We start from the raw sequence: 14,036 nt of genomic DNA on the forward strand, positions 1-14,036 counted from the left end.
TGTTCCTCATCTGCTTCCTTCCCTTGGCATTCACCAGAGGCAAAAAAATGCCCAGATCCTGCTGGCATTTGTGTTCCTGACCAAACATGACAGAGAGAGGGTCTGCTGTGCATACACACCAAGTCACTTCTCTTAGGGACATCATGTGTAGGGTCCAGGAGTCCAGGGTTGGGGCTGTACTTATACTTGGTTTTTACCTTCTGAATAGTCATCTGGCTTATGGGACACACACACACACACACACACACACACACACACACTTATGTAGTCTCTCTCAAGGAAACTGGAAGAGTTGATTTCCTTAATTTTATTACTTTTTACCAAATGGAAGCCAAGCACAATTCCTGGGATGGGGAACAAGTTATGTAAAAAATCTCCCTACTCATGGTTCACTTAAGCAAGGACTTTCTGTGTGCATAAAACATTTATATAGATTTATAGACTTTCTGATTTAGAAAGGTATTCTGTGGCTTTACTTTAGGGTAGAGTTTTGTTATTCTTAGCTCACAGCAGGAGGGTTTCAAAGTTGGCTTGGATAAAGAGACCTTGAAGAAACCCTAAAGGTCTAGCATGTGCTTCTTGTTTTCCTTAATTTTTAGAACAGAGGTTTAATGATGTATTTTTTCAAATTCTCTTTTCATCTGGAGGAACATGGAGGTTTGTGTATGTGTGGTTTGGCGTTATAATATTGTGAAACAGACCAGAGTTTAGGTAGAGTGGAGTCTTTGTTTCAGAGGGCTTTGGAAAGCATTCTGGTCATTTGTCTCTTCTTATGTTTTCCACTTCCTCTGCCTGTGCTCCATTTTCCTTTTCCCCCTGAAATTACTGTAATGAAGAAGAGAAAGATTTTAAATTTAATTTGGTATGTACTTAGTGTTGCATCTTATAAAAAGTTTTTTAAAGTGCATATGGTTTGTAATTAGAGTATGTTTGTTTTTATGTTTTAGTTACAGACCCTCCACATGAAAAAGGTCTAAACAGTTCTAAACCGTGTCCCAAACAGTAGCATAGATCTGCATTTGTTTTAAAGAAGCAAGCAAATAAATATAGGATACTAACCTCTAGGCTAATACCACCCCTCCATTGAGAGTTCAAGCGCTGATCACCCTTTCTTAGGATTTGCTGACACAAACTGGTACTGTCCCCTTCTGTCACTATCTGCCTCGATCCCAACACCAGGGACTGTCAGGGTGAAGTCATATACCTAACTGTTGATGTAGATGTGTGGCCCATCTATTGTACATAAATAGTTAGGTATAAGGTCTGTCTGGCAAAAGTCCAGCCATTGTTAACATAACAAGAATGGTTTGCGGCACATCAGTGTAACCTGGCAGCTAAGGACAGTGGACTAGGACGTGCATGCGTGGACAGTGATGACTTCACTGGACTAGTCAGTGGGGATGGTAGGTGCCATCGAGTGGGCATGTGTACTTTGTAGCCATCACATTCAAAACGAGTGAGTATAGCAATGAATCTGCATTAAAGTTTGCATTAAGCTTGAACATTCTTCCACTGAAACTATTCAGATGATTCAGAAAGTTTTCGGAGATGATGCAGTGAGTGCAGCACAAATAAAAGTGTGGTACAAACACTTTAAAGATGATCGAGAATCTGCTGAAAGTGATCCACGTTCTGGAAGGCCTACAGCAAGCAGAACACCTGAGAGTGTTGAATGTGTATGGGCTGCAATCAACCAAGATTGATGACTGTCGGTATGAGAACTAGAACCAGAAGCTGATTTGAGGATTCCAAAAATTACTGTGTCCAGGATTTTGATGCAGGATCTTGGCGTGGAATATGTCATGGCAAAATTTGTTCCACGGCTTCTGCTACCAGAGCAAAAGGATCATAGTGCTGCATTTGGGAGAGGTCCCAAGGTGTCTACTTTGAAGGGGACTGAGATGTCCTTGTCCTACATACAGTTTCTTGTATCTTCAATAAATGTCTCTCCTCATAGTGCATGGCTGGTTACTTTCTGGACAGACTGCATATATGACTCTCAACACTGGAAAAATGGAAGTTTTGATTCTAACCTAGGATTTCCAAATATATCTAATCTTCCATATATTCTGCTTAAATAAGAATGGATACTTCTTGTGATCTCACTGGGACTTTTTAGTTTGCCTGTGGGATGTATATGTTTAGTTGGTGTGTTTGTGTGTGTGTGTGTTTTCTTTGATAAGTTCTTCAGTCTAATAATATACCAGGTAGACACACATCCCTTTGGCTGCTAAGGTAGTTATAAGAGGTTCCAGAATTCTGAGAATAAACTAAATGATATTTGGCAATGATGGACAATGGCAATGATATCATTGGCAATGATAGTACTTTGTACTATCTCTTAAGTGCTCGAGGATGACAAAAGCTAACTGTAAATAATGGTAGGGTTTGGGACAACTGTAATAGAACAACAATAAAATACACACACACACACACACACGCACACACACAAGAGAAGTTAAAAAATGTAATGGTAGGGCGGTGTTATTTATACTCTTACATTACCAGAGTTGCAATTAAGAAATACCTGTTAATGTTATGGGAAGGATGAAGAAATGCAAATTCTTGTGTATGTTAGTGGTTTTGTAATCATTTTACAGTTAACTTTACCCCCTTGGTATGTGAGATTGTTACATGTTGTGTCTAATTAATTGATATAGCCTTCTCTTCAAGCTATTGACTTATTAAAGAGACCTATAAACTGGAAAGCTGAAGATAACATTAGTAAAAGTCACCTTCAGAGGTGTCTTGTTTAAAATTGACTTTAAAGCTCAACACACCTATAGTTTTTCCAAATAATTAACTGTATTTTTTAAAGAGCCAATAGTTTGTATTGAAAGGAGCTGCATATAGTTACTAGATGAAAACATTCTTTATTCATTTCTCATTTGCCTTCTCTTAACAGTTTTGTCTTATTCCTTTTAATCTTTAATACTTTAAAGCAATCCTGTATCTATAATCATTAAACTATGATGTCTTACCACATAATAATTTTGGTTTTTAAAGATTATGTAATAACCACAATGACGTTATAATCTTAAGTGATTTATTTGTGTTAAAAGTGTGACTGTCTCTAGCTTTTGTCAAGTAAACTCTAATGCTTTTGTGATTCACATTTTCTCTTTTGGATTTTATTATTATTTCTTAAGTTCTTGCCTTGGCTTCTGGTCCTGAAGTGGGACAACTGACATTCCTTGGCCTGGTTGGAATCATCGACCCTCCTAGAACTGGTGTGAAAGAAGCTGTTACAACACTCATTGCCTCAGGAGTTTCGATAAAAATGATTACTGGGGACTCACAGGAGACTGCAGTTGCAATCGGTATTAGGTTGCTTCCTTTTGTTTTTGATAGTTTTTTTTAAAAATTGCTGCCGTGCATGGTTTAGTGAGCCATTAGACATGAAATGTGTTTACATAATATTGAGATTATATATATAATTAAAATTGATTCTTTGTGTGCTCATGCTCTGTATAAAATTGTGGGACAAAACTTAGTTTAGTTGAAAAAGTTTTTTAACCTCATAACCCACTATCCTGATGAATAAAAAGCACTAGATCATGAATATGAAAAGAAACATGAAAATTAGTTTTTCCCTTTTAATGTATTTTTAAGCAAGATCTGTACCTATTTTGAAAGAAAATAGCTGTTTGTTTCTGTTATCTCATCATATGTATGTCTGTGTTGTTTGAATGCCATTTATAATTACCTTAAAAAGTAAAAGGGTTAAAAATGAACATGAAAGTTTATCTCCCAGAGCCTGTACACTATACTTCATACTGATAAATTTAAGCAGTTTGCTAAAAGTTCATTATTTCTGATTTTATTAATATGGACAGAGGTTGGGATGGGAGTTTCACTTTATGTTATTAAGGAAGAATGTTATTAGAAATGTTAACATGGTTGGGAAGATTATACTTTGAAAAACTCGCAACATTTATTTTTGTTTACATAGAACTACATGATTACTCCATCAGCCATCATTTTATTTGACTTTGGATACTTAAAATGCACTCTGATCTTCATTACAGTTGAGCTGCTGAGCAGAACCTCATTGTTCTTGTTTCAGTTTTTAGGTTTGATGAGGGATTAAGTTGTGAAAACTCTTTATTTACTCTTAAATTTAAACAAAAATAAAAGAGTGAAACAGAATACCCCAGATGTCTAAAACTCAGATAGGTTTGCCTTACTAGTAGTTTGTCTTGCAGTCCCTTGATATAGAGGTATTTTATACTTAAAAGTGAGTGGATGACAAGTTATATTAACTGAGCATTATGTTGACTATCCTGTCAAACAAAACCAATTTTTTAAATTATGTTTTTTCTTCCATTTCACTTTAGCCAGTCGCTTGGGATTGTATTCAAAAACTTCCCAGTCAGTCTCAGGAGAAGAACTAGATGCAATGGATGTCCAGCAGCTTTCACAAATACTCCCGAAGGTACTCATAAACTAAAGCCTTTTAGATGAAAGGCCTTACACTAATTGTTACCATTTCTACTGCTATGAAAATGAAACTATTTATTTGAGAACAGTTAGGACATGACCACAAAATTTGTTGGTCCAAATCATGAAATGAAATCTTACCATTGCAATTGGACTTACCGTTGCAAGTATCTGTGATGTGATCATTATGACTGTCATTGCAAGTTTATTAATGTTAGCGAGAACCGGGTTTCACCAGAGGAGAGCACTGTATAGATTAGCAACGGTTGTTGGTTGTATTTTATTTATCAAGTACAGAATGGAGAGAAAGACCGTTACTTTATACTTCTTAACCTTTTGTTCTATTTTAATTGTAGCATGGATATGTAATATTCCTTTTAAAAATTGAAGTATCATTTACATACAGTAAAATTCACCCTTTTTATTGCACTGTTCTAAGTTTTGATATTTGGTCTTGTAACTGCCACCACTGCAAGATACAGAACAGTTTCATTAGACCCCCGATTCTCTTGTGCCTTTTTGTAATCAGCTCCTCCCTCTACTTCCACAATGAGGCACCCACTGGTTTGTTTTCTATCCCTATAGTTTTGCTCCTTTCAGAATGTACTAAAAATGGAACCGTGTAGTAAGAAGCCTTGAATATGTTTCTTTCACTTATTAGCACTTGCATTTGAGATTTATCTATGTTGGTTGTGTGTATGTGTGTATTAGCAGTTCATTTTCTGTTTCCTGAGTAGTATTCACTGTACGGGTAAATGTTACTTATTCACCACTTCAAAGACATTTGAATTATTTCCAGTTTTTGCAGATTATGAATAAGCTACTATAAACATTTGTTTGTAAGTTTTTACACAAATACGAATTTTTATTTATTTTGAGTAAATACCTAAGAGTTGCTACTGGGTCATATGAGTAATGTATATTTATCTTTGTAAGAAACTACCAAGTTGTTTACAGTGTTGCTTTATTGTTTTTCAACTCTATCAGCAGTGTTTGAAAATTCCGATTGCTCTGCATCTTCACTAGCACATAGGATAGTCAGTTCTTCCACTCCTCATTCTGATAGGTATATAATGGTATCCTATTGTGGATGTAATTTGCATTTTCCTTACAAGTAGTGATGTTGAGTATCTTTTAATGTGCTGCTTTTTTTTTTTTTGCCATTCATATATCTTCTTTAGTGAAATGTCTGCCCTGCCTATTTTTGAAAAATTGTGTTTATGTTTTTATTGAATTTTGAGTGTCTTTTGTGAGATACTTGATTTCAAGTATTTTTTCCCAGTCTGTGGCTTATCTTTTTATTCTCTTAACAGTGTATTTCAGAGAGCAGAAGTTGTAAATTTTGATGTAGTCTATTTTATCACTTTTTTCTCTTATATGTCATTTCTTGATGCCTTATCAAAAACTCTGCCTAATTCCAAATTACACATTTTTTTGTGTTTCCTTCTAGAAGTCTTATATTTTTAGTTCTTACACTAAGGTCTGCAATGCATTTTCAATTAATTTCTCTCACACTGTGAGAAATGAGTTACGGGGTTTTTTTTGTTTGTTTGTTTATTTTTTGCATAGGGATGCTTATTTGTTCCATCACTGTTTGTTGAAAAGATTCTTCATTGAAATGCCTTTTTATCTTTGATTGTAATGCTTTTCTAACAAATTATTTATAACAGTAATTTCTTTAGAACCAGGTTCCCACCCTCACCCTGACTCCACCCCCCTCCCACTTGTGTTTATGTAACTCTTTCATAGCCAGCATATGTTCTTGGTCTTTTATGCTTTTACTTCAGGTTAGTTTGAATAGCTATTCATTTATTAGTGTTAAGAACAAAATGTTTCTTCTAAATGGTCAGCTCACTGAGGTATTTCTATATGTACTCAATCATATTCATTTCTGTTCCTTATTAAAATGCTTTCCAGTTTTCCCTTTCCATAATTTAACCACACATTTCAAATTTCTTAACATTGCTGTGTCCTTTTGACCTGGAGCCAATTAAAAAATAGTATAAAAACTGAATTTTGCTTAATTGTTTTTAAAGTCAATCTGGGAGTTCTCATTGTTTTTGTTTATGATTTCTTTTTTTAATATATTTTATTGATTATGCTATTACAGTTGTCCCATTTTCCCACTTCACTTCCCTCCACTCTGCCCACCCCCTCCCATCCACATTCCCCCCCTTTAGTTCAGGTCTATGTGTCATAAGTTCTTTAGCTTCTGCATTTCCCATACTATTCTTGCCCTCCCCCTGTCTATTTTCTACCTACCATCTATGCTACTTATTCTCTGTACCTTTTCCCCTCTCTCCTCCTCCCACTCCCCTGTTGCTAACCCTCCATGTGATCTCCATTTCTGTGGTTCTGTCCCTGTTTGCTCATTTTGCTTTTGTTTTAGGTGTGGTTGTTACTAACTGTGAGTTTGATGTCTTTTTTAACTGTTCATATTTTTTATCTTCTTTTTCTTAGATAAGTCCCTTTAACATTTCATATAATAAGGGCTTGGTGATGATGAACTCCTTTAACTTGGCCTTATCTGAGAAGTGCTTTATCTGCCCTTCCATTCTAAATGAAAGCTTTGCTGGATAGATCAATCTTGGATGTAGGTCCTTGCCTTTCATGACTTGGAATACTTCTTTCCAGCCCCTTCTTGCTTGCAAGGTCTCTTTTGAGAAATCAGCTGACATTCTGATGGGAACTCCTTTGTAGGTAACTGTCCCCTTATCTCTTGCTGCTTCTAGAATTCTCTCCTTCATTTTTACCTTGGTAATGTAGTCATGATGTGCTTTGGTGTGTTCCTCCTTGGGTCCAACCTTTTTGGGAGTCCCTGAGCCTCCTGGAGTTCCTGGAAGTCTATTTCCTTTGCTAGATTAGGGAAGTTCTCCTTTATTATTTGTTCAAATAACTTTTCCACTTGTTGTTTTTCCTCTTCCCCTTCTGGTACCCCTATAATTCGGATGTTGGAACGTTTAAAGATGTCCTGGAGGTTCCTAAGCCCCTCCTCATTTTTTTTTTTTTTGAATTCTTATTTCTCCATTCTTTTCTGTTTGGTTGTTTCTTTCTCCCTCTGGTCCATTCCATTGATTTGAAACCCAGTTTTCTTTCCATTACTATTGGTTCCATGTGCATTTTTCTTCATTTCACTTATTGTAGCCTTCATTTGTTCATCTAATTTGCGACCAAAGTCAACCAATTCTGTGAGCATCCTGATCACCAGTGCTTTGAACTGTGCATCTGATAGATTGTCTATCTCTCAGTTGCTTAAAAGTACTGGCTGCGGAGCTTTCAATTCTGTTTGAGCCATCTTTTTTTTTTTTTCCCCTTCTTTGGTCCGGTTGCACCTGTTACGTTTGAGGGGCAGAGCCTTAGGTGTTCACCAGGCCAGGGCACCCCATCGCTGAGTTGTGACGTTGTATGTGGGCGCAGGGTCCGAGAGGGAACAATGTTGCTTGCTCTGCTCTCTCCAGGACTTCAGTCCCCTCTGCCACTTCCCACAAGCAGATTGGGCCCTTCTGGGGCTGGCTCCTGGGTGGGTAAGCTTACGTACTTTCTAGGACTCTGTGGGTCTCCCCAAGGAGCTCTCCTGTGAGGCTGGGAGATTCTCTCGGCCTCAACCCCCACAGGTGTTTTCAATCATGCTTTGGCTTTATTTCCCAGTGCTGGGTCCCTGGGTTGCGCGGCCTGTGTCGCTGCCCGTTTTCGCCTAGTTTATTTGCGCAGGAATGTGTGACTTTGTGACTGCGGACAGCCAGCTGCCTTGCGCTTCTCACTGGGTCTGCTCGTTGCCTCCCATGCCCAGGGTCTGCCACCAGGTCCGTCAGCTGCCCCTGGGCATCTGGGGTTCATCAATTGCCGCCTGTGCCCTGCGTGCCTGCATTTGCCAGCCACTGCTTTTTCCTGCTGGTACTCGACCTCTCTCCATAGGCCTCCAACTCCACCCCTCTTACTGTTCTGGATGAATGGTTGTCAGACTTCTGTCCAGTTCATTTCTCTCTGTTCTGGTTGTTTTTTTGTTTCTAAAATTTTCTTGTCCTTAGTTTTGGTTGTGCGAGGAGGCACAGGGTGTCTACCTACGCCTCCATCTTGGCCGGAAGTCCCCTGTTTATGATTTCTTGCAGTTTGTTCGATAGTTCCCATCATTAAATGTGGACATCCTCTTTTTTTTGTTCGTTTTTTATAGCAGTACCTGCATTCGTATTTCTGTCAAACCTGCTAACCAAGTCCCTGTAATATAATCCCAGTTTGTGTGCTGTTTAATTTTTGGTAGGTTGTAAATATTTATTTTAGTCACCTATTTTTTTTTCAATGCATCAGGTAACTTTTTATAGGTCTTGGAAGATTTGGGGACCTTTGGCAGGTTATTTTAATGCTGGGAGTGGTTTTAAAAATGAAGCTGTCTAATATTTTCCTACTTTCTGTTTTAAAATTTTCTTTTCCTAGTGCAACTTGTCTATTAATGTTGATCAAAAGAGCTGTTGAGTACTTACCACAAATACAACACTGAAAAATAAGTGCCAGTGAGAAGAGAGAATACTTTTACAAGTTGCTTCCGAAAATGTATAGCCTTCCCCCCTTGCTTTAATGATTTTTATCTTTTCCTCCCATGTTATTCCCTAAACTCTGTCCTTTTCTGACAAAGTTCTTCTTCTTTCCCGCTGTGTTTTTACCATATACTATCTTCCTGCCTTGTGTTCCCAAACGACAGTGCTTCTCTCTAACCAGTGCATTCCCTTTTTCTGGGCAAAGAAACAGATATAAGTGTGAAATGATCATTAATAGATGAAATTCAATTGCCTTCGAGTTTAATCCTAGCTCTGTGACATAGTGATGTAGTTTAGTTTTTACTAATTTCTAGCGTTTTTTAATATCTAATTTCTTTAGGCCATAATTTTATGTGTTAAGTTTCAATATTTTTACTGAACTAAAAGGAGTAACCTGTTCATCCTCATGCTTTAAGAGCCGATTTTTGTGCAGTGTTATCGTTACCGAATGGACCCATGGGGGGGGACGATATACTAATACCAAATGGACCCCCCATTTTCTCCCAGGGTACTCCTCTACTAGGTTGCCTTGCCTGCCTCCAGGGAATTATAGCTCTCAATGTCAGAGTTTGGTGAAATGGAAAGGAATTATTTATGCAAAAGTTATACAGACTTAAGAGTAATGACTTAATGTCTTTATCAAAATCTCAAAGTCCCTTAAAACACCCACAAACACACACAGTCCTTCCTTCCCCCCTTTGTCCAGTCCAGGGTACCATAACTCAGAAAAAGAAATAGAAATCTGTGGCTCAGGTAACCCCCAGCTCTTCCCAATAATCCGTGCTCAGCTGGCAGGCCTCCCTTGGTTCCCAGCACCATCAGCTGTGTCACCACCACAACCTCTAGTTCTTAATCCAATTAGTTTTGGATTAAGTTTCCCCAGCTAGTTATGGGGAAACATTCCCCAGTGTTTCAGAGACCCAAAACACTGGGGAAAGTGTCATGGGTTGGCACCTTTTCATGGCCACCAGCAAGAGTCCTCTCACCCTTTCCTTCCTGCAGCATCTCTCCTACATTCTTCCAAACTGCTAAGAGAGAGCTCTGTATCACTGCTACATCTTGCTTTCCAGCTTCCTAAGCTGCATGGCAAAGGGAGCCCCCAAACCACGTGGATCCTCCTTCTCTCCAAAGCCGCATGGTCCCCTTCTCTCAAAGCCGAACAACTCTCAATGGCCCTGCTCCATGTGTCCCAGCCCCAAGTTCAGACTTGTTGGGGTGAAGACATCCAATATATTTTTTACTATTTCCTAGACACCCTGAGTTCTGGACCCCATTACAAACCCCTATTTAGGGGCCCCCCTACTGCAACCTGTTACATTATGTACCACATGCAGAACACCTAAGTGAGTGTTCAGCTTGGTATTAGTAAAAGAGAAAGAAAGGATAGTGCCTAGAGACAGATACTGCATGGTGGGAATTATGACAGTGCTCATCTGATTTTGTTTTCTTTGAAATAGGAAACAAGGTTTTCAGCTGACAGTGAGGTTGGAGAAAAGGATCAGTTGAAAGTGCGAGGAGAGAAAAGTAGTATGGGTGAACCCTCTAGAAGAGTAGGAAAGAGAATGGTGTATTATGTGGCTATTAAAATCGCTGTAGCTTAGAAGTGTTGTTGGAGAGAGGGACAGTAAGGCAGATGTTCAAGTCTCTGAAACACTGGGGAGCGACCTCTCTGGAGCAGTGGGTGCTTGCAGTTACAGGGAAGTATAGTCTCCTGTGGTGTTTCAGAACTGAGATTTGATGAATAAAGAAGGGAGAATGGTGGGTACCTGTCCCCCTCTAGGTTCTCCTGGTTGTACTGTTGGAGAGGACTGTAGGGATGGCCCATGTTTTGTGGAAAAATCAGGTTAACGCAATGTGGAAAAAGGGAGGACATAGGGGATTTTTTTTGGTTACTGATAACTGACTGGGGCATAGGGAAAAGGTTTCAGAAGACAGGAGATGGGAACAGAAAAAGGGATCAAATGCATGGTTTGGAGAGAGAAGATCATATAAGCAATTGGAAATATAGTGGAAGAGATCCTGATGAACTAACCTAAATAAAAGTATGAGCAGACACTTGACACTTAAAGAAAAGGTGGGGGCGCTTTGTAGGTACAGAGAAGCCGCTGTTCTTTTTCTCTGCTGAGACAGAACAAAGGGAAGCAAGTGGCCATTTCAGTTGTGTGCCAGTGTCGCAAGGAAACCCATGCAGGAGAGTTTTTCCCCTCTCTCTGTGTCTGCAGCATTTCGAGAGCAAGGCTGTTTTCTCTTCAGAGAGTGTGTATTTCCTGCGGTACCTTTGGTACAGTTTGAAATAACTGCGTCAGATGAGTGTCTTAACAAAATGGCATGTTGCTTAAGCTTGCTCTCTGTGGCAAATGACATATAGTTTAAAATCATAATTTAAAAAGATCGTTAGCTATCAGCATATGGGTTATTATGATATTTCTTAATGTTGAAGATTTTTTGATGTGTCTTTTATTTTAACAGGTGGCGGTATTTTACAGAGCTAGTCCAAGGCACAAGATGAAAATTATTAAGGTGGGTCTCTAAGAATCAGACTGTTTAATCTTTATATCCAGAGTGCTCCTTCTTGTCTTTCATTATGTTTGCCTTACTAGGACTATTAGATAGAGCACTAAAGTCAGAAGTACTGCGGGGCAGTCACGTGAGGAAGGTGTAAAGGAAAACTTTAATGAGATGCCTGCAAATGCCAACGACTAGAAACAGGTGAACGGTGTAGAAGTCTGTTCTGACAGGGTCCATCATCAGACCGTCCCAGTGTGAGCAGCAGTGATTACTTAGAAACTGAACAAATGCATCAAGAAAAACATGTTATAATGTAAACAGTAGTTAAAAGGCCATAGTATGTATATATGTTTATATATTAGACAGGTATACACACACACAACACAACTGACATAGTATCCATTAGTTAATGGACTAAAATTATTAATCACCATAGCTTCGTGTGGTATTAGTTCAGGGTGTCTTAACCTTAGCACTGTTGACATTTTGGACTGGATAATTCTTTGTCGTGAGGGGCTGTCCTGTGTATTGTAGGTTGTTTAGGAACCTCCCTGACCTCTACCCTCTAAGTGTTAGCATCCCTCCAGTCAGTGGCAGTCAGAAAGGTCTGCAGACATTGAGAGATGTCCCCTAGCAGGCAAGACTGCCCCTGAGGAGCACTGTATAACCAGATGTACATTAGACTTGAGACATATAGTCCTCAAACATTGGGAATATTAAAAGATACTTTTTAAAGCTTTGTCCTAAGACCTCAGTATATTGAAATTTATTGAAAACTTGATTGTCTATATCATTTCTAATCTTAATTATGTGAAAAAAATAGAGAGGGTTTATTACTTTATCTCCGTAGAAGAAACATTTTCATCAGAATTCCTCCCTAACCCCTCCCTCCTTCCTCCCCTTTAGTCTTTACAGAAGAATGGATCAGTCGTAGCCATGACAGGAGATGGAGTAAATGATGCAGTTGCTCTGAAGGCTGCAGACATTGGAGTCGCAATGGGTCAGACTGGCACAGATGTTTGCAAAGAGGCAGCCGACATGATCCTGGTGGATGATGATTTCCAAACAATAATGTAAGTTTTGTTTCAATATTCGCTGTGTATCAGAGGACATTCTCCCAGCCTTTCTTCCACCTCATCCCCAGGCAATTTGGGTGGAAAAGAGTAAGCGATATTTAAACATTGGATGAATTAAACTATTTTACTAGATCAGTTATTTCATGGGGTAGCCTGTTGTTGTGGAGAAAATTACTCTGTATGGAATGGAAAGGGCATAATAAATGGCAGGGCTATTCATGAAGAAATATTTACTGAGTGCCAGTCAGGAGTCACATTTTTCTGGCCTTAAGTGTGGTGGTACAGCAGTGAGCCTTTATATGGCGTCTTTATTCAAGTTAAATTCAGGCCATCAGAAATAGGCATGAGCATGGCCATATAATAAATATTAAAAAGAATCAAGTTCTCATCCGTACCTAATTCCTTATGTCAGTAATTGTTCATATTGTCAATGACACAACTTACTGAGTTACAGTAACTTTGTTTCAGCGACAGTTTCTAATTGATTTAAGATTCTTATGTTTTACATGGTGGTGTCAGTTTCACAGTGTTCAGGTAGGAGTCACCTGAATCCTGTTTTTTTGATAATCACCTATCTGTCAACCTGAGTCTTAGTCATTTCAGTGACGCATGCTGCTTACCTGCCCACGGTGCTTCTTTAACCCATTGTGGCTGGGAGTGAAGCATGTGGGAATGCAGGACTCAGAATTGCTAAGCTCTTGTAAGGATGTAAGATATTTTCTTTCCATTCTTAGAATTGTATAAAAATCCTGGAAGAAAGGGGGAGTTGTTTTAAAAACACCTATTTTCCTAGATTTAACCAAATGAATGAGATAATTTATATGAATCTTTGTAATATGATTTTACTACATCTATCTAATTATGTATAGGAGCAAAAATAGTTTAAATGCTGTAATTCTTATATATCTCATTGCCATTTATTTCCTGACATACATTAATTTAACCCCCATGCATACATCTTGAGTATTTAAGAAAAATAAACTTGGGTTAAAGAAGATTATTATTTTAGTATTATAAGTGTATAGTCTTGTATCTTATGTAGAAAGACAATATGTGATTTTAATGTTGAAATATCCTTTTAAGAACAATAATTTTAATATTATAGAGTGAAATTAGTTGAGGTGGGGCTTATTATCAGGCTTTACTTTAATTCTTGCTGGAATAATGTTTCCATATTTTTTCTAATCTTAATTATGTGAAGAAAATAATAGATTCTTTTAGCCATGTATGTGTTACATCAATCTGGAAATTGTTTTCAGAATTAGTGCTTTAATATAGATATCTTTATTTTTGTGTAATAATATTTTCTCACTTTTTTTTTAAAAATTCCAGGTCTGCAATTGAAGAGGGTAAAGGGATTTACAATAACATTAAAAATTTTGTTAGATTCCAGCTGAGCACGTAAGTCTATAAGAAGTTTCTCACCATGAGTATTATAGATAAATTACATGAATATTATAATTCAAGTAGAATACCTAGA

General features: G+C 38.1%; 1 protein-coding gene across 5 annotated transcripts in view; it reads left to right on the forward strand.

The window, feature by feature from the left end:
- Positions 1-14,036, forward strand: part of ATP2C1 (ATPase secretory pathway Ca2+ transporting 1) — a 117,246-nt gene that overhangs the window by 96,897 nt on the left and 6,313 nt on the right. For all 5 annotated transcript variants that reach the window (XM_028518264.2, XM_028518266.2, XM_028518265.2 and 2 more), the window contains 5 exons: positions 3,150-3,320; positions 4,338-4,435; positions 11,442-11,492; positions 12,387-12,553; positions 13,889-13,957. In XM_028518264.2, coding sequence (XP_028374065.1) covers positions 3,150-3,320; positions 4,338-4,435; positions 11,442-11,492; positions 12,387-12,553; positions 13,889-13,957 — 556 coding nt within the window. The remainder of the gene's footprint in view (positions 1-3,149; positions 3,321-4,337; positions 4,436-11,441; positions 11,493-12,386; positions 12,554-13,888; positions 13,958-14,036) is intronic.

This window comes from Phyllostomus discolor, chromosome 7 (genome assembly GCF_004126475.2).
Source record: "Phyllostomus discolor isolate MPI-MPIP mPhyDis1 chromosome 7, mPhyDis1.pri.v3, whole genome shotgun sequence".
In the NCBI taxonomy this organism is placed as follows: domain Eukaryota; kingdom Metazoa; phylum Chordata; class Mammalia; order Chiroptera; family Phyllostomidae; genus Phyllostomus; species Phyllostomus discolor.